This window comes from Peromyscus maniculatus, chromosome 19 (genome assembly GCF_049852395.1).
Source record: "Peromyscus maniculatus bairdii isolate BWxNUB_F1_BW_parent chromosome 19, HU_Pman_BW_mat_3.1, whole genome shotgun sequence".
In the NCBI taxonomy this organism is placed as follows: domain Eukaryota; kingdom Metazoa; phylum Chordata; class Mammalia; order Rodentia; family Cricetidae; genus Peromyscus; species Peromyscus maniculatus.
The window spans coordinates 75,925,864-75,950,429 of NC_134870.1; the positions used below are offsets into that span (position 1 = coordinate 75,925,864).

At 38.8% G+C, this 24,566-nt stretch overlaps 1 protein-coding gene across 2 annotated transcripts in view; it reads right to left on the reverse strand.

Annotated features, from left to right (window-relative positions):
• Znf407 (zinc finger protein 407) overlaps nt 1-24,566 on the reverse strand; it is a 413,369-nt gene that overhangs the window by 125,921 nt on the left and 262,882 nt on the right. The window contains exon 7 of one of the 2 annotated variants that reach the window (XR_013046214.1): nt 19,962-20,090. Coding sequence is in view for 1 of the 2 variants with exons in the window: in XM_042264352.2 (XP_042120286.2) it covers nt 19,970-20,090 (121 nt within the window). In the remaining variant the exon portion in view is untranslated. The remainder of the gene's footprint in view (nt 1-19,961; nt 20,091-24,566) is intronic. The other variant, XM_042264352.2, reaches the window with a different exon arrangement.

The window sequence follows — 24,566 nt, forward strand, 5'->3', positions numbered from 1 at the left end:
GTAGAGGTCTGTGAGTGCAGATGCCTCCATAGCCCAGAAAAGGGTGTTAGGTCCTCTGAAGCTTGAGTTACAGGTGGCTGTAAGCTACTTGGTGTGGATGGTGGAAACGGAACTGGTCCCTGAAAAAGCAGTAAGATGCTCTTAGCCCCTAAGCCATCTCTCCAGCCCCAAAGTATGTTTACTTTTGTTGAGCAATTTGCTTCCAAACTTTCTGATCACAGAGTAGTACTTTATGTGTACACTGTCTCATAAGGCTGTCTCAATGATTAACGCAAACAATCTAAACATGAAGGGACAATAAGAAAAACACTCATTTTTTTTCTTACTGGTACTACAGCTAGTTTTGTTATTAGACGAAATGCACCACAAATACCTGGATAATTATCAGCAACTGTTTTACTGTATATAAAAAGAGATTTTAATTTGTTTGAATAAAAACAGACTCACTCCAACAGTCATAAATGATATTGAGCACACATGAGGTATCTATCATACCTGCAAAGTTTATTAGACAAGAACACATATATTTTCAGACTGTTCAAAAGAATTTAAACTCATTCATGAAAATAATTACTATCATTAAGTCCTAAAATAATTATATCAAACTAAACAGTAAACCCTTATTTATGTAAGTGTCTAGAAAGCAGGTTTTACAGAATCTTTGTAATAAAATTTCAAATGAATAGAGTATTCAAAGAAAACCTTTATATCAACAGAAAAGGCCGTCCTATTTTCAAGTTAGTGTTACCTAGTCATAAGCTCCCTGGTAAGCCATTAGCCCAAGGAAGACAACAGAAGGTTCCCTAGAGGAGAGTTCAAAGCCTGCAACAGTTGCAGGGGAAGTGAGCTCCCTGCATGCTCTGTGGTTTGTCTCACAATCTGGGTAAGACAGCTTGAGAACCACACACATTCCATTACCACTTTCGTTCTCATTGAGGACCCAAAAGGAAAAAAAGAGAATAATCTGAGATTACTGATCCATCACCTGTGATGCTTAAATTTAAAGTTGATTAAAATCAGGAAGAATAAAGAAATTCTTGGGGTTTGAAGAGATGGCTCAATGCTTAAGGTCACTGGCTGCTCTTGGAGAGGACACAGACTCAGTTCCAGCTCCAGTATGGCAGCTTATAACTGTCCGTAAATCCACTTCTAGAGAATCTGGGGCCCTTTTATGACCTCTGCAGGCACTGCATGAGCAAGGTACCCAGTCATACATGCAGGCAAACCATAAATAAACAACAATAAATAAATACATCTTAAAAAAATTCAGACTCCCATGTCTACTATGAAACTTGTTGTCGTAGATGCTCAGCATATAAATGGCACTTGGCGTGCTCAACCAAGGGCCACAGGGGACAGGGCGGAGCACAAAGGAAGACACACACAACGGGCTCTGTGATACAGGGGTCTGTCAACAGCAAGTCACACGGGGGTGGAGGGTGGGGTCTTCCTCCTTTCTTCCCACTCCCGTTTTATTTTGTTTTTGTATTGATAAACTTTTTTTCCTGAAGTAATGACTCCCCTCTGCTGCCCTGGCTCACCTTAAGTTCCTAAGTTCAAGCCATCCTTTTACCTCGATACTCAAGTCACTATGAATACAAGGACATGCCATGTACATGATTCTTTTTGTCCTGACCACTTCAAATTAAAAGCTGTTTGGGCTGTAAAACTTTAAAGCAGAAAAAAATTATAGAAAGAAGAACAGAACATACTTTTATTATCTTGATTGGAGTTTTCCTGAAAGAAATTTAAAATTCACATGCTACCAAAATACCTAAGAAATGTTCCCCCTAAGAGTTAAGTTGCCATGTAACTTGTACTACAAATAATAGATATATAAAATATACATTACATATATAAAACATACATAAACAGGTGACTATTAAAGATTATAAACGAGTACTTTTGATTAATTTTTAAAATATAAAATTCTCCAGCAAGATAAAGAATGAATAAATGGTACATAAATGGAGACATATAAATGTTTATGTGCACAGGATGGAGACACCAAAGGCACACAGGTTGAAATCTAAGCAGACTAGGAACTTCAAAGGTCAGAGGCAGAAAATGACCACTACTGCTAGCAGTGCAAGGAAGGAGAGCTAAGGCCAGCGGAAGGAAGGCTTGACTGCGAACACAGCAGCGGGTCTCACAGGTCAGCCGCAGGGCTGCTTCTGTTCATCCGGAACACACCCTGGAAAGGCCAGCTCTTCTCCAGCAGTGCCACAGAGTTCTGCGGAATAATGTCTCCCACTGAGAAGCTGGGCTTTGGTCCAGAGCTAACAGGTCTTGGAGGTGGGTGCAGGGGAAAAGCTCTGGCTATTGCACAGGATTCTGAACATCTTCCCAAACTGAGAAGGCCTGCTGTGCGCAACACCTGATTTTCTACATTTGTTAACAAACAAACAAAAGCCATCTCTATTAAACCAAATAAAGTACTAAGATGGAAAGACTCCTAAAAAGTATATTAAGTTAAAAGAAAATCTAAAAATGGTGCATTATAGGTTCCTTTCAGCATTTCAAACATAAACACATGGTTAAGGTATTAATGAGTAAGATGCCCCATTAATTTTAATGATAATCATTTTTATGTCTAATACAATGTTTTCCATATCTAAGGAAACTTGGGATTTGCTTCATATATTTTTGGATCACCAAGATTACTCATGGTAACATCTTTGTTACACATGTGAAGTGAATCTGATCACAATACAATTTCAAAAACAACTGGATTATATAGTACTTTGTAAAGTGGAAACATTCAATATCATGGAAGAAATGCCATGCTGACTTCTGCTGGGAGAGATGTGCTGAAGACAGGACACTCAGCTTCTCTCAACCAATCTGAGCGACTTAAGAATCATAGCACAAGATGAGAAGAAATGAACTAGAAGCAGGAGGAGGTGACCACACTCCAACAAGGATAGAATCAATCTCAATCTCTCTCTCTCTCTCTCTCTCTCTCTCTCTCTCTCTCTCTCTCTCTCTCTCTCTCTCTCTCTCTCTCTCTGTGTGTGTGTGTGTGTGTGTGTGTGTGTGTGTGTGTGTGTGTGTGTGTGTGTCGGGGGCACATAGTAGAACCTGCTATCTCTCAGAGTAACAAGATCCTGCTAAGAAGTGAGGCAGGGAAAGGCCAGTTAGGTCATCTGTAGGAGTCCACAGGGCAGAAAGGACAGGCTGGGGGTGGGTAAGTGGGAAGATGCTGGCCTTTCAAACTACCAATTACAAACAGTAAAACGCATGTACAAAAGAGGTAAGTTCTAGGAGAGTGTTGGCAAGTTAGATATTTAAAAACAGTGGATGGGCCAACAAGACAGCTCTGTGGGTAAAAGTCCTTGCTATGAGAACCTAAAGACCTGTAATTAATCCTTAGATTCCAAGCTAAGGTGAAAGGAAAGAGAGAGAAATGACTCTACAAATTTGTCCTCTGATCTCTATGCATGTATGGTGGCATGTGTGCCCCATCCTCCACACAAACGGTGCAGACAGACGTACATACATACATACATACAGGCAGGCAGGCAGATATGCACACACACTCACACACCCTGGGCAGGGGAACCACTAATGGTAAACAAATGATTATATGCAAACACAATTATAGGAGGCCAGATCACTGATCTTATTGAGGCACCTGAGGTGATCCTGAAGTAGATTCTTAGAAATACCTTCTGTAACAGTAAATTTCAACTAGAAAATGTCTCTATCATTCTGCTTTAAATTTATGAAAAGCTTCCCTGAAACTGGTAGTTTTCTATCAAATAGAAAAAAAATTATTAGATCAGTTAGTTATATTTTTATTTTGTATAGACTGTAAAAACCTTTTGAAATCAGTTCTTATAGCAATACAAATAGAGATGCATTCCCTCCAGGGAGCTGAGTGGCAAGTGAGAGCTACAGACAAGTGATTCTGCTGAGGTGCCTGAGGAGACCTGTGTAAGTGTCCTAGGACACACAGAGTACACACAGCACTAGGTCTGCTTTCTGTGAATATTGTTTAAACTTCTTTACTAACTTCCATGGATTCCAAGTGATTCTGATGAAAATCCTTACTAAAAATTCACTTAGCCATCAATGTGGCAACTGCCTGTGAGGCATGTTGACTACCATATCCCACTGTGAATCTTGTTGCTGCTTTACCATTTGTTTCCCACACTCATTTCCATTGGAATTATCATTCATTCATTTCTGCTGATGGTATCTATATCCAATGAGAGAAACAATTTACTTTAGATCTAACAACTTGGGGGCTGGAGAAATGGCTCAGAGGTTGAGAACACTGGCTGCTCTTCCAGAGTTCCTGAGTTCAATTCCCAGCAACCACATGTTGGCTCACAACCATCTATAAAGAGATCTGGTGCCCTCTTCTGGCCTGCAGGCATACAGGCCAGCAGGATACTGTATGCATAATATATCAATCAATAAACCAACCAATCAATAAATCAATCTTAAAAAAAAATAACAACTTCATTTCTACCATCCACTCTATTGAGAAACAACAGAAATCATAAGGAGGAAATGGTAGCTGCCAGGACTCTGTTTTTCTCTGTTAGAAACCCAAATTATACATCAGAACTTTGTACATGTAAAATTGCACATAAGTACTTTGGGAACAGGACACACATTATGTTGTAAAACGCAAATTAGAGCTGGGCTGCCCACATCTCAGGAAGGAAGTAGAGCAAGCCCTGAAGAGCCTAAACTCCTTTAGACCCAAGCAGGAAACATTGCATCAGGATTCCCACCTCCTAATTCATGATACTTATTTAGTAAGATGGCAAACAAAATCAAACCAACTCAAGCAACAAGGTAGACAATGTGTACTGAAAACGAAGCTCAGATGTTGTGTGGTGTGCACTGATGCCAAACCACCAGTCCAAATGGCTCCATAACTGTGTGCAGCACAGAGCAGAGCCTGTCCTTTGGTGAAGGAGGCCTCAGACTGATGCTTGTGGGGCTTTGGCAAAAGGACCTATGCGGCCAGAGAGGTCTGCCATCTGTTAGTGAGACATACTACGTAGGTTTTCACTGTAGGAATTCCAAGTCTTCAAGCTGCTGATGACTAAGTGTCTGAAAAGGAGAAAAGGGCTATGGCATGCAGAATGTCCTCCTCACAAACCTAAACACAATGACATTTTCATCAAGTAGAGCCATTGCTGCTTGAGGCTCTGAATGTGAATCTGTCCCACCTGGTCCACCGATTCTTCCTGCTAATCTAATGCCTAGGAAGTACTGACTGCTGAGATCTTCTTTCCATTGTTATCTTGCTACTGTTGATAGAAATAGAGATCCCCGATGCTTCATGCCTACGTATCAACTGTTTTCAGGTTTATTATTCCTCCCATTTCTCTATTTATGATGATTATATGAGGTGGGCTACAGATATAGATGCAGCTTAGTTGGAGGGGGGCACTTGTGCAGCATGTGTAAGACCCTGGGTTCTACCTCTGTCACCACAAGAACAAAGAAACAGGCAACTACCACCAAAACTCACATGAGCTACATAAATAATCCATTTACAAGTTGAGCTTGAAATAAACTACCTAAAACTCAATACTTTTCAATTCAAGTAATTTAAATATATACATATATATGTTAATAAGTAATATTTATGGCAAATATCTAACTTTTGCAGTTTTACAAATTCAAGGTAAAATAAGTGAAAATTTTATTGAGCTGAACAATTTATTTCCCTAGTACCTTTAATAGTCTGAGCTAGAGCATAGCTTTATTTAGGACAGTTTAAAGATGCTTAAGGGGGAAAAAAGGCTAGCTGTCAATAGTAACCGGGGCACCCATGCAGAAAAGCAGAGTTCAGAGGGACATCCGGCGGACCTGGGCACCCATAGACTTATACAGGCTACGTGGTGGGGATGGAGCTGCCACTCAAAGTTAGAGACTGCTTACAGGGCTGAAAGGAGAACCCATCCCTCACAGCAGGGACACCCAGGAACTGGCAGGCAAGTGCCCAGTATGGGACCAGAGTCAAAGAAGCACACCTGGAAGGAAACTCACTCTCTGGCTGCTCTCACATGTTAGTAGTGCACAGCCACAATGAAAGGAGAACTGACTTAGCAATGGGAAGGTCATTGAAGGAATCTTCTCCTACTTTTAACTCTGTGGCTTATGAAAACATACTTGTCAAATATTAAACTTAAAATGAATAATCTACTAATTTAATTATTTTATAAAAAGAATGGAATCTTTTTATAATTCTAAAGTTAAGTGATTAGCTTTGAAGAAAAAAGCAATAGGAAGAATCAATGAGGACCAGAATCACTGAATTTATCTAATAATCTATGACCAGTTGCACAAAAATGCACCCTGTAATCCATTTAAAAATAATAACTGGTTCATTTCAACCCCTGCACACAATGCTTCCCTTTGTCCCTTGTAAGTCTCTCAAATGTCTTATTTTAAAGGAATATATAGTACTCCCGGAAGACATTTTCCCATTTCTATTCTCTCCGACTCCTGCGAGCCCTTGTTCTGTGTGATAAGGCAATCTCCTCCGGGATCTGAGCTGTGTAGTTTCGCACCACGAGTGACAAGGACTCGACTTGAATAACTGCTGTGCGCAGGTTGTAATTATGTCAGCTGGAGTGTTGAACAAGGGGACTGATTAATGTGAGCCCTGGCCCAGGCGCAGTCCCTATCAAAACCTCCGCGCGGGCCAGCAGTGGGGACGGGTTAAAGCAGAGAGACAAAACATGCAGCATCGCCCATGATAGATGAATTGCTCCAACAGTCTCAGGCAGATGTTCCCGGACAGTATAATATACAATTACTCTGCCTTATCACCTTCCCAGGGACAATAAAGCTTCCTCCTTCTATAGCTCATGTGAGTGAAGGCAAAATTAGTTTTACTTTTACAACACTGACTCACTTATCATGTTGCCTTGATTGTGCTTTTACAGCTAAAGAAAACATATATTCCACTTTTAAACTCCAAAGAAAAAGACCTTAAAATAAAACTGAAATCTTGTTTGAAGTCTCTTTTACATTAGAGATACACTGTTTTAAAAGATTGTTTTGTTAAAAAAAGATACAAGAAAAGTAATAAAATATGTGTGCATATGTAGTTAAAAACAAGTACAGACATATAACTCAGGAAGATTTGGATTGTATAATCATTACATTCATAACACCATTTTTCAAAAACCAAACAGAAATCATTAATTAGAAACAACATGTAATTAAAAATACGTATGTGCTGATATGGGCTACAGACATGAGCACAGTTTCCTGAGTCTGAGTTGATTCCCAATGACACAAGCACACAACCACTGCCCTTTTCTCATTCTTCAGGCCTCTTCTCAGGAAGGCTGTGTTCACCGAGGAAAGGGACGGTTGCTTTTGCAGCCATTTTAATAAAACACAGCAAGAGTGTCAGAGCGAATCCACTTCTGGAGAAATACACTGTTTCTATCACCTTTGTTTGTAATTACAGAAATGGTGCTAAAAATGTGTGCAGAGGTATACTAAACAGAATCTTCTCAATGGGCAAAAAGAAATGAGCCTTTGAGTTTTAAAGCTTATAACTTGTTATAAAATAAGTTAAAGCCCCATGTCCAGCCATAACAGCCTTGTGTTGATCATATTTATAACAAGACAAAAATGACAGAAATTGTAACAGAATCAAAGGATAACCAGACAACACGTGAGTGAATGCACAAACAGCCAACATCAGCCTGTGGGGTGATATACATGACTTATTTCCACTTTTTAGTGGTCTAATACAGCTGCCGCCAACACTCGGCAGTTATAATACACCCTAAGTCATGAAAACAAATCATGTCCCTACCTCACCCTGAGGAGTGATCTATCTGCTTTCTCTTTCCATATTATACAGCCACTAACTCCAATGCTCATAAGATCCTTATTACATTTCTCTTAGTATGGCAGACCCCAGTCACACTGTATGTTCTGAGAAATCTGGCAGTTTATAGAAGCCACAGCAAATTTAAAAATAATTTTCAAAATAAGTTTTAGCAGAATATATTACAGAAAAAAAATATACTTCTCATTGGTGAAGTCGTTTTATGATGTTCCAGTAATTAATTGGGATAAGGCAAACAAAAGGTAAAAGCAAATGGAACAGGTTGTAAATGTAAGAAAGAGTCCAGTGTCATTACAATAAACAACTCTGTATACTGCAATGGGCTTATGATGTCATCAGAGTGTTCTGTTAGATTTACTGATGTTAGAAAAATTGAGACAACACAAATTATTTAGAACAAGAAAGATGTCATATTTTAAAACTACATTTAATGAGTGTTCATTAAATGATCACAGAACTGTTAGGTAGCAGCATGCAAAGTTTTAAATAAAGACAATTAAAGCCTTCTGTATGGATGCAAGGAAGGCTCCAGAGAATGCAGTTCTCCGGGTGGGCATGATGAGAGGAGGCTAAGGACTGTATTCCCCTCCATGTCTAGTGTCTGTTCATGGAACTTTGAAAGCAACAACGTCAAATTTGGTGCTGTGTGGCACCCCATAGCATATGAACTTTATTAAACAGGTTGCTCAAAAGGCAACAAAAGCAAATAAAATCAAGTTTCAAAGTGTGGCCAGAGAAGCTGCTGTTCAGGGGTCCCTATCACTCCTGCCCTTGGTTCCATTTTCTTTGAACTCCAAGAAACATGCATTCTTGTTCTAGCTTTACTGAAGCTGGCCATCCTCAAGATCTAGAACCTCAGAACCAGGTTCCACACTCACACTTCATTCCATTTCCTGCATGACTGCTTCTTGCTGTGACCTCTCTTTCCTGGAGGTCCCTTTCAATTCTCCCAGACTATTCTCAATCACACATGTACTGGCTAGCTGTCCTCTCTGATTATTTGCACCCCCATATTTTCTAAAGGCAATTTTATTGACATTACTGCTATCAGGTTCCACACTGATGAGTACTGACATGTGTTCACATGGAGCTCCTGAACGTTGGAAAAGCAGGGTGCCCCAGATCACACTTCCTGTCACATTCCTAAAGGATATTTCCTCTCCAGAAGAGAGAGTCTCAGAGATGCCATCATTTACAGAGGCTCTCTGGCCAATGCCCTGAAGGACAACTTCTTTGTTCGCTGCCTGTCTCCATTTGTTCATCAGGTGGGAATGTACCCATCTTCACACTGGCTCCTAACCTGACCTCATTTTCTGTCTGCACCTTTGCAATGGTATTCCAAATGATCTCCCATCTTCTGTTATTTCCCTCTGATTTATTTTTTTGTAGCCCACCAGAGATTTCATAATAGAGGGATTGAGTACATCATTTACTGGTTCACATGCTCCCTGGCCACCACTGCCATCTGCGCTGAGCATATCCTCTCCAGCATGAGCAGTGCTGGTGCTCAGGCACTTCTCCCATAGCATAATTCCCTCTGTCCTACAACACAGGCTTCTTGGAGAGAGAAGACAACTTGAAATTGAAGAAACGGTATATTTTAGGGATATAGCATGATAGAACCTTACTTAAAAAATAAACAGAAACTAACATTCTGAGTTTGGGGTAGCAAAATACTTTTCCTAAGTTAAAGTGTCATCTATTTTTCACTTCAAACACTGTAACCCAAGAAACAAATTATATTATATAAGTATAAGCTTTCAACATATACTACATTTGTCCCAATGGGAAAATCCAAATTTGTTTTATGGCATTTTCATATTTGTTTAAAGTTACAACTTTAGACTGAAGAAACAAAACACTGAAGAAAGGACCATGAAAAGTTCATCAGCACACATTCCAAACCACACAGTGAAAACAGCATTCGAATACAAGGATGGGCGCAGTGCAAGATGGAGGCCTCTAGCCAGGGCCAAGCCAAAGTCATAAACACTGAGAAATGGCATTTATGGAGGTAGAGGAAAGATTAATATTGTAGGGAAAATACCAGGTGACATATTAGCTATGGAAGAGTAAATTCTGGCTTATTTAAACTATGCCTCATTTGGAGCTATTTAATAAATGACAGTATCAGGCAGTTTTTGAGTCTGGACCATTTTTACAAACAGAGTAAGAAAATAATGTAAGTATTAAAAACCAACAACGAGTTGGTGCTATGTTCTAATAAAAAAGACAGAGCTCCAAATAAGTAGAAGACAAGGCATTGTCTGCTGTGGGATGTTCTGTATGTTAAATGTGTTGCTCTGATTGGTTAATAAATAAAATACTGATTGTCCAGTAGCCAGGCAGGAAATATAAGCAGGACAAGGAGAGAGGAGAATTCTGGGAAGTGGAAGGCTGAGGCAGGAAAAGGCTGCCAGCCACCGCCATGAAAAGCAAGATGTAAGGTACTGGTAAGCCACGAGCCAAGTGGCAACTTATAAACTAATAGATATGAGTTAATTTAAGGTATAAGAACTAGATAACAAGAAGCCTGCCACAGCCATACAGTTTGTAAGCAATGTAAGTCTCTGTGTGTTTACTCGGTTGGGTCTAAGCGGCGGGACTGGCAGGTGAGAGAGATTTATCCTGACTGTGGGCCAGGCAGGACTGGAGAAAACTCCAGCTACAATTGCCTGTACAGAAGTGTTTAAGGAAAAGACCACGTGCCGACATGCTTCATCATCTTGCTCTACAAAAGGAGTTCAATCCAACAGAAGAGGCTGCTACAGAAACTGCTGAGAGGGGATGAGGACCCCAACACAACCTTGTCTCAGAAAGGGGCTCTATTACCATTTTCCAAACACTCAAAGATTTTCTGCTTTTGTTTTTCCCATGATGCTCATGTAGGTCCCAGAGAGACACTATTTCAGAACATGTTGAAACAAATACATTTGGAATCCTAGAATTCTGAATGAACCAGTAAAAACTTATCAATTTTTAACACCCATCAAAGTCACTGTTTTTTGAATGCCAGGGTGATGATATATACAATACTCTATTGACTGTTGACAGCTCCTCTATGGAGTTACAAATATGTGCCTAACAAGCTTTGTGGCATGAACTTTCTTCTAACTGCTGGGGATAGAGACAGTGACATGGGCAAGTGTTTTGTTGTGTGATAATAACCCTGGTGTCTGAGGAATAAATTATTATGCAAGAGACTATTGCCCCAAAAATATTTTCTATTTTTTTCATCTCTAAGGCCTTGCTCCCTATCACAATACATACAGATATATCTAACTACCACCCCAGGGACTGTCCATAGTAATTCCTTGTAGAAAGACCATCCCTAAAGATAGCTTTGGCCCTCTATTAATGACTGAAATTGGGATTCAACAACAGCAGGTTAAATAAACATGTTTATCTCGATTCTACTTTAAGAGACAGCAGAGGGAGTGTGTGGTCACTTTGCGTTGGCGATGGCTCTTCTAATTAACCTGTGATCTCAGTGCCTCTCTAGCTGCATCAGTAAGCACAACCCTCTCCTGTGCCGGTGAACAGAAGGGGGCCAGGAAGACTGGCTTCATTTAAAGAGAAAAAACCATTTGTAATTCTTAATGCTACAGAGTCTACTATGATTCCATGGATCAGTTGTTAATATTTATTACATTTTTGGAATAAAAGTATCAATATTAACCAAAGTGGAGGGATAAATTATGGGCTGAAACAGCATGTAGCCTGCCAGGGGATACATATGATTTCAAGTCTGTCTGTAGGTTTGTGTGTTACAGCAAAGGCAGTGACGTGTGAGTAAGACAAGCTGTGTGTGAAGGCAATGTCAGACAGAACAGGGTTGACAGCACAGTCCAACTAAAACACAACTGGAGCAGCGGCATGGGTGCACGGGATGGAGACGAGCAGGAGCTGCTTCCCACAGGGAGCTCACTCTCTGTGAACGAGAGACACAGCTGACAGAAAGGCAAGTCAAGACTTCCACACGTGCAACCTTCGAGACCATTCCTGGATGGATCAAGTTAGGGACGTTGGCTTCATTCTGTGAGGGAATACCTAAGAAAATTCCACTGACACTTACCAGAAGCTTCTACCCACACGGAACTAGCACTCAGTCAGATGCTAGGAGACGACTGAAGCAGCATTTCTTCACTACACTGACACCTGCCTGGGAAGGGCAGAACTGTGCAGGTGGGAAGCACTCCAGGGCGATCTGCATGCAGGCGGGAACTACTCAGTCTGACTGATGCACGTTTTCTAGAAGAAATCCAGACTTGAAGGAAGCCATGCACTCACCATTACCTTATCAAAACTATAAGCTCAACCTAGGCTTCTGGTCTTTCAGAATAACGTATGAGGCTCTATCATCGAAAGTCTGAACCATCAAGAGGAGCAGCCAACAGAGCAAAGGGGGCGGAAGAAACTCAGGGAAGGACAGAGAAGCAGCAGAACATTACTTAAGACAAAAAAGTTTGACTCAAAGTTTCTTGTGATCTGAAGACAAGGAACTATTTTTAATTAGTGGAAGTAAATAGATAGTTTTAAATGTATATTATATCTAATATTAATGCCAGATATTTTTATTTTATAATTTTTATGACTTTTGTAATTTGATAAAATTAAATTAAAATATTTAATGCTAATCCAGAGTTATTTGAAAATAAATAGCTTGATTCATTTCACATGTCTAATTTCATTTTTTTCTCTTCTATACAACCATTTTTTTCCCTCTCTTACTATTCAGGGGTAAAGCCGAGCAGCACAGGAAGCCATGGGAAGGAAAATAGGAACCGTCTCAGGAGATGATCCAAAAGGAGAAAATTACCCCCTGTGGACTCTGTCTCCCTAACTCAGGATGCTGCAGACACAAATCCCAGACAAGAACAATGAATCCTGCTGTATGCTGAACTGGTAACGATACAGTGCCATAAACATTTGTCTTATATTTAATTATGTGTAGTAACACTCATATAAATGAGTGTTATCATCCATAACCTAAAAACATGTTTGCAATTGACATATTTTATAGAAATGCATATATCAGAAATTAAAATAAAATTTCAAGTGGAAGATCGTAACTCTAAGGATTTGGTTAAGTTATCTTAAAACTTCCCAAACATGTCAAGTTTTAATTAAAAGTAAGACAAAATTTTGCTAAGCTAAAAATATTTATCCCTGAAGTTGCTACTGTGGGCAAAGACTCCACACACTTTGAGCAGCAGCCAGGCCTAGCGCTGGGCCAGATGCCGGCTGGAAAAGCTAAGTAGAGTCAGACGAGCAGAGAGCCTAGAGTGCACAGGAGAGACCTGCTAGTGGAGACGCAGCTCTGTTAGTGAGGATGGGCCATCAACTGTCCTTCCCTTCTTCCTCATGCAAGAAAGAAAGATGGTCTTGAGACAGGAAACTAATGTGATAACCACATCTCCAGAAAATCCTGGCCGAGTGTTAAATCAGTCATCAAGCAAGAAGACAAAATGTAGAATTAATTCTTGGAGTTTAGCAAAACAACGGTGAGTCCTTAATGTGAGATGGAAATTGTAGAATTTAGAATTTATTGCCTAGCATCATGAGATACAATTATTTCTACTGGGGAATACTTTCATGCTGTGAATTAAAAAAAAAAGTCTGTGCATGAATTAAAACACTAAGAACCATTTTACATAGCAAGGCGCAGCTAAGTTCAGCGGGGCCAGGACAGGTAAATTTGAGGAAAACTTAAGTGAGACCTGGAGGACGTTTCAAGTTCAATAACAGGTACACAATGAAATGGTGCTAAATTTGTTTTCTGCAATTTAATAAACAAGATTAAAAGTACTTAAGACTCCCCTTGCCACTCTGAATAGTGTAGTAGGATGAGTTCCATATGCTGCTGTAGTTTTTAGTGTACTATCTGCCCATATCTCCCACATAAATCTTATCGAAACAAAAGAAAATTCTATAGGACTTTAAGCTCCACAAAAAACCAACCAAACAAACAACTCAGCGGTAGGCACTTCAGTAAATTCACCTACTCTCATATTCAAGCCAATATCAGAAGTAAAATAGAAACCACTCAGTCACAAATCTGATGGGCAAGTAGAGATTTTATATTATTAAAAACTATACTCTGCCACAGGAAAGCTCGAACTGTCTCTTCTTAATATAGAGATGACAACACAGAACAAAAGGAAAGAAAATGAAGAAAAATGTTAAGACTGTTTCATTTTTGTGTAAAAACAAATCTAAGATTTTGCTACATAAATAATACAGTAGGACTGTGTGCTATGTGTCTAAATTTAGGCTTTGAAATTATAATGTGGAGTAATTAATGCTAAAAAGTTATGAAGTTATGATGGAATACACTGATGTGTAATGGATTAGACTTCTGGATATTTTAGACAGGAAAAGCAACAGAAAGGGGTCCATGTTTACATATAAATAGAATGAGATGTCATTGCCTAAATTAATAATGCAAACTTGAAAAATAGCCCCAGGTTCAAAACACCAATTATAAAATTCTTTTGTAAACAAATCTGTACTCATATTTTTCATGAATAATTTTAACTAGTAGTATTAGTGTGCTAATGTTCAATTTATAAAATAAGAAATATATTTTCAAATACAATTTAAATAATATTTCAATTTCTAATGATGGTTAACTTTCTTGCAAATAACAGCTAATATTGGCATGAAGACCAGAAGACAGAACAGTTTTGCATACAGAATATACACAGGAAAAGTATTTAAATAGCTGAGTAATAGGATATTGTGGAGGGAAAAGATAAACATATGCATCTTTCTGGAGATATGTGAACATCCTGCTGTGATCACTATGCCCATCACACACACATACAGAAATGTATCACGAGGAGGGAGGCATTTCCTATGTGTCTGCAGATACTATCATATTCTTTCTGCTTTTCCTCATTAAGAAAATAAAAAAATCTGCTCAAATTTCTATAGTTCATTCGTGCCTTAATATATCTGCTCTTTCAATATTAATGAAATTGTTCACTGGTAAAAGCCAACCATAGCACACAGAAGGCTAAAGATTTTGAGTGAATAAAAAAGCTTCAAACCATTTACTTTCAGAAAGTAAAATCATACAAATGTTTTACATAAACACAAAATCAACCTTTCCAAGGACAGGAAATATTTGAAAAAGTGACTTGGTGGATGAAAGTGCCCTGGGTATTAATTTACAGGCCGGAATGACATGCCTAAGAGAACGCTACATAGTCCTGATCACAGAGCCTCACAAGATGCAACAGGACAGCGCCAGCGGGCAGCAATGAGCTACTGTGAATCAGGGATGCTGTGGAATGAGACAAGTTGCACACGGGACACATACTATGACCTTAACCTTAGCGAAAGGTCCAACATTCTTTCAAACCAAGGAAATCAGAAGTATGTGAAAATATATCTATGCGTACAAGTATCATGAATCTACCAAAGTGTGACGATGATAATATAAAAAGATTCAAATGATAAACTTTGCACTAGTATTGTCAATAACCTTCATCCTAAAATCTAAAAATTTATTTTAGTCACTAGCATACAACAAGACTTTGAAGTAAGACTATTACTTTCAGAAAAAACTTCTGAAAGGAGCACAGGTGTAAAATAGTATGACATATATATGATATAAAATATAATATAAAATAATATACACATATAAAATACTTAATATACTGATCATTATAAGTCAGTGTGTCTTGGGGTCACACAAGTGTTACAATCGTGTTACAGGAGAGTGATTTTCAAGTGAGGCATTTTGAAACTGTAAGGTGTCTCAGCAATTATAAAAGATTTTGGATTTAATAATTTCTAAGTATTGTAGGAAGTTCTTAAGATTCAATCTGGACATGGATTATAAACAAAATTTCAACACACTATAATGTGCAGGACAAGGGAGCTGTACTTAACACTCTGAATATCAAGCTACGAATGAAAGGTAAAATAAAATTGGTCTTTTTAAAATATAAAAATGAATGCATTAGCTTCTTACATTGTGAATTAATGAATCACAAAATTCTGGTAATGGTAAAAGGTTCTGAACACTGGTAACTCGGCCCACTCTGACACACACAGAAAATCAAAGTGACACTCACAGTGGAGCACAGGTATTTCCGGCACACTTGCCCAAGTGACATCCGAGGACATCATGGCAACCACGCTACTGAACGCACAAAGAGGCATGCCTAGTCCCCCACATGTCTTTGCGCCAGGTAACCAGAGATTTCAAATGCCTCCTGTTGAATTTAAGACCATTGTGTGTTTACACAGAGGGTTTTTAGTGTCCATACACTTTTCTTAAACTAGCATAAAAACATAACGGTTTAGTTATAAAAAAGACTTAATGTTTTCCTACTATCAGTCCTAGACATGAAAATATTAAATTAGTGTATCTTTGCATTATAAAGTCTTAGAATGTTTAAGTTTTACAAATAGCTGTTTGAATTACTGACTAAAATTGCATTAAAAATGTTGAATGAATTTTGGGTTGGGAAAAATTTCCAATAATTTCCAAAATGGGCCTAAACATTCTTTTCCATTCTGCACTATGTATTTGTGCAGGGTGGTGCTATGAGTATTGAAGTCTATAAAGTCAGAATATGATCAATTCTGAAAAAACACTGAAGAAGCTCCCCATGCAGCAGTGTCATCCAAGCAATATTATTTATGTATATAAAAATAAGTAAGCACATCTCTCGTTAGGATGCAAGATGTTCTTTTCTTAATGTAGAAATATGTGTATAAAAATTTTCTTTAAAATATCTTTTAATAAATATTAATCAATAAAATGTGATCTGTATACTAATTTAATATACACATACATCCCGAACTCAGTACTATACTTGGGCAAAACTGGTTTTAAGTGGAAAAAGCTTAAGAAGCTTTGCTCTTAACTGTACTGGCCTGGGCCCCCTTTCCATATACTTAAGAAAAAATAATAATAAATGTTTATCTAGTTCTAACTCTGTTCTGGTGTGTGTGTGTGTGTGTGTGTGTGTGTGTGTGTGTGTGTGTGTGTGTGTGTGTGTGTGTGTGTCGTGGGTAGGTGTATAAAAATATATTTGGTAGTAAAAGAATGGAATCCAGTGTGAAGTTCCACCGCTCCTGTTGTACACGGTCACTCTTCACTGTACAGAAGTTCACTGAGTTGTATCTTTGGGTCTGGATAATTTTGATATGTGGTTTTTATTATTACTTGCAATTTTTTATCATAAAGTTTAAAATAAAATAAATAATATTATAGTCATCCTACCAAATTCCATGGGGGAAAACAATTGGAAACATACTTAATATGTAAGTTATTATGAAGACAAGTAACATTATTAGTAAACTTGCTTCCCATTTACGAAAATGGTATTATATGTCATGACTTATTTGTATATTATTTTTTAAAAAATGTTTTATCAGCTGAGAATGAAATTTTGTGGTGGAGAATTTACCTAACACACCCAAAGCCCTTGTCTTAATGCTCAGTAATATAAGAAAAATGTTTTATGGCACTTACAGCAAATGTTTTAGAGTTTTTTCAAGCAATGTCTAGATATTTGGGTTCCTGGGTGCTATTATAAATGGTGTCATTTTTTCAAAAATGATGTATTTATTTAATAGTGTGTATATGTTTATGTCTGCGTATGTGTGTGTCCATGTGTGTATGTGTATGTCTGAGCATATGTGTGCACAGAAACGAGACAGATATGTACAGGGCCTGAGCACGAGAACAAGTCCAGCCATGAGAGCCGGGACATTTGTGACCTCCAGACAGTCCCTCCAGTCCATGGTCCACCAGCCACTGGCCCTGCTGAATTGCAGTCTGGTTTCTTCTTCCCAATTCTTGCCCACATACCTGCTAGAAATACTCTTTCTGTGTATTTCTCAGAGGTTCAACCTCCAGACAAATGTTCCCAGGCTTTCACTTCCTTACCAGCACACACTAAGTAGCCCCTGTGTTCCAGGCCCATCAGAGGTCTTAGGAGAACATGAAAAGCCACGAGATGCCTGCACAAGTAGAAGGCCCAGTGTCTCCACTGCAGCAATACCTTCCTAAGCGAGAAGGAGTTGTAACTGACAAGAGTTTAACAAGTCGGATTAGACCACCTCACTGTGTGTGAAAGCTAAGGACCACAAGGACCCAATAAGGCTGGCTCATTAATAAGCAGTATCTCGTGAATGATGTAGCTGTGCTGAGCCTGAATCCTTACAGCTTGAGCTTCCTCACATCCCTCTGCTGTGAGCAGGCCCACCGTGAAGACTGAACCTGGGTGCTGTGGCTACCCAAGAACGGCACAGAGAGCTTCCCCACAGTAAGCTCCTTGCTGTGTCATGCTTCCTCTTAAGCTACAGTGAATGAACATTACCGATTTACGCTGTGTTTGTTATGAATGAGTACCACTTCTATCAATGTATATGGATCTTTGTATACCGTCTCATTTGAAACACCTCTACCACTTAAAATAATGTAAAAACTACAGTACAGTTCCGAAGAAGGATTGCTGGTATAGAAAGGTAGTTACAAAGTGTTTAAAAATGAGAATAAAAATTGATACTCAAAGAAAGAAATTCCTCCTCTAAAATAAGAACAAAAGCATTATGCACAGGGTATAAGCTAAAGCTTTAATCCAAAGCAAGGTGTAGTAAGGAACATTTTTTATCATTTTCTAACTGTGTTTCTCCTTTATAGGTAACACAGCTATGGTATAAGCTCTGCAATAAGGTTAAATAGGCTTGAAAATGTTTTTTAACAGGCCACATATTCATCAGGAGATTAGGATTTCTAGGGCTACCTCTAATTAGATCACCATTTCTCCAAACTTCCAAGAAATACCACTCCAGTGTTATGTGTAGACAGAGCCCATAAAATGTTGAATGAATAAATAATTAATGAATGAAATATATCTGTAATATCTCTGTTCTATTCAATGACCTTTCACATAAAAATTAATGCAATAATGTGGATGATGATCGAGATTGTAGCAATATATTTGCCAAATGCACAGGTTACCTCCACAGTCACACAAAAATCTGCTTTTTGAAGAAATCTCCAACTTCAATACAGATATCCTGGTACTCATTAGAAGAGGACTTTGTATTTCTGTATCACGGTGTAGGTGGTGCGCGGCAGTCAGAGTGGAAAGCTTCAGCCCGAGGGGGAATCCCTTCACTAACTCAGGTACCACTCAGTTGCCTAGAGTCCACCTATTACAGACTGCCAAAGAGGTCAAGCTCATGTTCCTCTTCTCAGGCAGCTTGGCCTGGCCACAAGCTCTATTTCCCATTCTTCTGTCACCACGCCTCTCTCCATGCACCTTAGTAGCACCTCTCAGTCGCCACAGATGCCAGGGAGTGGACTGAACAGATCTCCAAAATGCTTTCACCACTAAAAAGCAACTGCCACCTCCTCTTGGAATAGGCACCATGCAAACCGACACCGAGACACCTCTTAAAGCACACCTGAGATTCGGGACTAGGTCTGGGCCCAGAGACGTCCTTTTCTACATTCTCCCAAGGGTGCTTTATTTACCTCTCCAGTCAATGTTATAAAAGACTCAAGCACTAGTGGAGAAATTGCACTGTAAAAGGCAGAAAGCACTTCTTACATCATCTTCACTGTCACACAAATGCTTTCGCTCAAAGTCAAGGTCATACCACATACTTGTTGAACAGTGGATTGCTGGCAATAGACCCTAAATGTGAGCAATGAAATAAATACCCAAAACATGGGAAAAGGGGATTATAAGCCTAAGCATTACGATTATAAAAACGAAAGTTTGTATATAACTTTATCATGTGGAACTACGCTATCATCAGTGTGCCCACACACAGGATACACAACACCCCATGTAAATAAGGGCTGTGCTATAAAGGTATCAGTGTGGTTGGCTAATTATAATAAAGAATCTAGGGGCAAATGAAGGAGTTCTCCAGTGGAAGGAAATGGGTATATTAAGAAAATCCATCACCTACCTTCTCAGTTTTACAGTGAAGCTAACACTGTTCTGAAAAATGTCTGTTTTTTAAAACTTGACTGAGATTAGGAATTACAGACCTTGCCTAACATGCACAGCCCATTAAAGTATACTAAAAACAAATAGCTAAGTTCTGCTAGGTTCCAACTGATTATGGCGGTGCTTCTGACCTCATTACCTGTAGTCACACCAAGGGCACCTGTAGGGCTTCTCTCCAGTGTGCACACGCTTATGACGAGTCAAGTGTGACTGGGTTGTAGAGGCGAAGTTACACTCATCGCATTTGAAAGGCTTTTCTCCTGTAACAAGAAACACATATCATGAATATTAAAAATATTAAAAATGAATATTAATTGGACATGAAGTGTCCAAGCTTAGTATTAACACATAAAAAGCTTATATCTATAAAACATTGCAAATATTATTTGATAGATTCCAGAAATTTAGGAAAGCTAGAGGATATTACTGACTTTTTTAAAATTGGCCATTAGCAAGGTACATAATATATTGTACAAACAGTAGGTTATAAGTAGAGGCTAGGACTCTGAAATAATTTTATAAGCCATGAAACATGAGAGCCATTCCAAAAATCTCAATGAGGTTAAAAACAGGGCCAATCAGACAACAGACATAAAGTTGGATATAAGATGCAAAATAATAAATTTCTAGCATTAATTATGAAAAAAAATGAAAGGAAGCCATTACTGCAATAAGTGTTAGAAGTAAAAGGAATTATAACTATGGGGTAGAAGATACGAAGCCTCCAAAAACAAATGATGCAATGTTAACTCTACGCTAAGATGTGCAAATAAATCCTGAATCGACAGGGCCAGGGTGGACAAAGGTGGAGCCTCGGGGCTAGCCTGTGACAAAGTATGGAGCTCATCCAACTGGTGCTCTCTTTTACCTTCTCCTCCACACTCACTCAGACAGTTTCCCATTTCACTTGCTACAATGCTTGGTAAGCAACTGACCCAAGGCTACTTAATTTGAATTAATATAAATTCAACTTTGAAACGTAATACAACCCAGCCATTGAAAACAATGTTTTAGTATCATTGGAATAGCTTAGAAATGTGAACATATTTTTTTTAAATACAACTTTTATCAAAACTATAGATTATATACTTTGGATGCAACTTTGCTCTTTGAATTGAAATGTGCTAGAAGCATAAAATGCATGCCAAATATAAAAATTTAAGTACAAAGAGTAAAATAATGCTAATAATGACATAATAACTTTATTTACAAATGATTATCATGATATTGCTGGTTAAGTTAATAATTATAAACACCATTTTACCTATGACTTTTCCCTATTTTGTGGTAGCCAGCAAACGTGTGTGTGTTACATTGCATTTCTACTGACAAGGATGAAACAGTCAACACCTCCTGTGCTCCTCATAAGGTGACAAGGTCGGCAACAGGTGCTTTACCAGGCAAGTCTACATCTACAACACATGCATGTCAGGTTTCAGCAAGCCCATGTGGTACTTCTTATTTTCTAGCTTTTCATGACAGTACTCTATGAATACTCATCTATTTAAAACTGAAGGAAAGATCCTTCCTTTCTGTGTATGTGTCTGGGAGCAAGTGTTTATGTGTGTAAATGCCTGTCCACAGCTCAAGGGATAACTTCTCAGGAGCAACTCTCTCTGTCCACCATGTGGGTTTGGTGGCCAGCACCTACACTTACTGAACCTTCTCATCAGTCTGAATAATAACTGAAGGGCTTTGGCAGGCCTTGCCCTTCTCCCCCATTCCCTCTGCTGTGCCAAAAACTGTTAGATTACATTCCTAAAGGTAGCCACCAAGGTCCATTCCCTTGTTTGGCCTCCTCCTGACTACCAAGGTCCAGCTACCCAACTACTGAAACCCAGCAATCAAAAGGCCCCTTTGCTTCACCTAATTAACATGCCCAATTAAAATTAAACACCCCATCCTAATGTGGAGCTTCCCCTTGTACCTTTATAAACCTCCATTTTCCTATAGGCCACGGCTGTCTCCTCTCTACCCAGAGGTAGTCCTTTGTCCTCCAGGACAATTCCCTGTAACTAGAGTTTTCCTACCTTGCCCACAGTCAGGACAAATCTTTGTCACCCGCCAGTCCCACAGCCGCACAGACCCAACCAAGTAAACACAGAGACTTATATTGCTTACAAACTGTATGGCTGTGGCAGGCTTCTTGCTAACTGTTCTTATATCTTAAATTAATCCATTTCCATAAATCTATACCTTGCCACGTGGCTCATGGCTTACTGGCATCTTCACATGCTGCTTGTCATGGTGGTGGCTGGCAGTGAATCTTTCTGCCTTCCTGTTCTTTCTTTTTTCCTCTCTGTTAGTCCCGCCTATACTTCCTGCCTGGCCACTGACCAATCAGTGTTTTCTTTATTGACCAATCAGAGCAATTTGACATACAGACCATCCCACAGCACTTCCCCTACCTCCTCTTCCTGGCTCCCTTTCCCTCTGTCTCCTGTCTCTGTCTCTTATTCCCTGCTCTCTGTCCCTTTGGGGTAAAAATAAAAAAAAAAAAAATCTCCTTTGTGCTGACAACTTGGTCTTGGGGTTCCTGAGTCAATACTTATCCTTTCAATAATAACTGAAAGTATTATTAAAGTATTAAAGACACTTATTAAAGTACGTTTGCCCCAAAGTGACCTGGTAAAGATACCTATTCTACATTGTCTCAGTCTTCTTACATGGCCTCACACATTGTTGTACAAGTATTTAACTTATACCCACACATCCTGCTTGACGGTATTTATCTCCCTGGAAGCAGAGAGGCGAGGGTGGGTGAAGCCAGATGGACAGGAACCCTGGTTTTGCCCCATCTCACTTGCTAACTGTCAGACCACCTGAGAAAGACCAAGAGGACAATACCACCAAAATGCAGGATAACTGTAAAGTTCGCAATGACAGAAAGATAAGAGAAAGAGCACCTGAGCAGAGTCCCAGTGACCAATGCAGAGACATAACGGCCAGAGCTTTGCCTAAAGAGGAGAGCAGCACAGAAGTGTCTCTCACCACACGCTGGGTCAGTAGGCAGACAGGTCGCACACAGCACGCACTGGTGGTTTACACACGTAATGAGGAGGACTGAAAGCTACTATGTTGTAGATCTCATCTAGAAATCACTGTATTTGATTTACTCCAGTTTAAAAAAAAAATCAAAGAGCATCTACAAAGCAGAATAAAAGAATGTTGATTTAAAAAGACTTTTCTCTCTAAGGTAAATTTCATCTTTAAAACAGGTCTAAAGACACTCTTTGTTCTTCATTCCTAAACCTTTGGCCAAACAACTTAAGGCACCGTGGATAATGTGACTAAAATGACTGACAAAACACACACAGACACAGACACACGGACACACAAAAGCACTCCTAATAATAACGCACGCTGATCACAGTCGCGGGGCTTGATTTAACACAAGAAATGATATACAATATCATCATTGTATGTCTAATGGAAAGTAATATTATCTGTTTAAATTTAATTTAAGAATATTCTACTCCTGGAAATAAATAAATAACTACCCATAAGCATAAGAGTAAATATTATGCTTATTTTCAGAGGTGAATTTGTACACTGAAGACAGCACTTTTAATCGAACATCAATGCCGATGTGCAGTACACATGAAAAGAAGGCAGCACAAACACATGCTGGTTATCTATCTGATGTGATTTCATCTGTATGTGAAACACACAGTACTTCAAAAGGGTGTCATTGGCAATTTTATAGTACATAAACCTAGTTTTTTCAATTGATGAAACCACCAACAAAATTAAGATAATGAACATGATTTGCCCATAAAGGATTCCTTGATCTGCCATACATACTCTTGATTGTTGGAAGTCCAAATCATACCTGTTTTCTTCTATTATATGATAATCATTACCTTCTAGAATTTTATATAACGAGAATATACAGTATATTTTGTAGGGGATATCTTTTACTACACACAGTTACTGTTTTTTGATTCAGCTACAATGCTAGGACATAAATTATTTTCCCCTTGGGGAATATATTGATTATATCATGGCTTGCTTCTGTTTCTAATTCAGTGGTTCTCAACCTGCGGATCGTAACCCCCAGAGGGTCGCATATCAGATATCCTGCATATCAAAGATTTACATTATGATTCATAGCAGTAGGAAAATTAGAGTTATGAAGTAGCAACAAAATAATTTTATGGTTGATGGTCACCACAACATGAGGAACTGTATTAAAGGGTCACAGCATTAGGAAAGTTGATAATCACTGATCTAACTGAAGGACATCTGAGTTTTCTCTTTTTTTTTTTGCTACCACAAGTGAATTTGGAATAAACTATCAACAATAGGCAAGCCTATTGCTTGGGCATTGCATGGATATATGTTTCCTTTTGTCTTGGGTAAATTTCCAGAAGTGGTATGGCAGTATGTATTTATCCAGGGGTGGATACAAAGTATTTTCTGAAACTGTCCACCACTTTACATTTTCTTAACTGCATACCAGAGTGTCCATAATCTGATGTGGTCAGTGCTTTAACCCTACATTTCCCAATGGACAGCGACATCTTCCCAAGTAAAGTTTAATGGCCATTACTTCATACTCTTTGGTGAATTAGCTACTTAAACCATCTGACTTTTTAACTAATTTGCTGTTTGCTTCCTTGGTGGTGTTTTGAGAGTTCTGTTATGCTCTAGATAGAAATCCTGATGACATTTCTGATCTTAACATATTTTCATCTAGCCTGTGAGTCATTTCCTTCTCACTGCCATTAGTGATT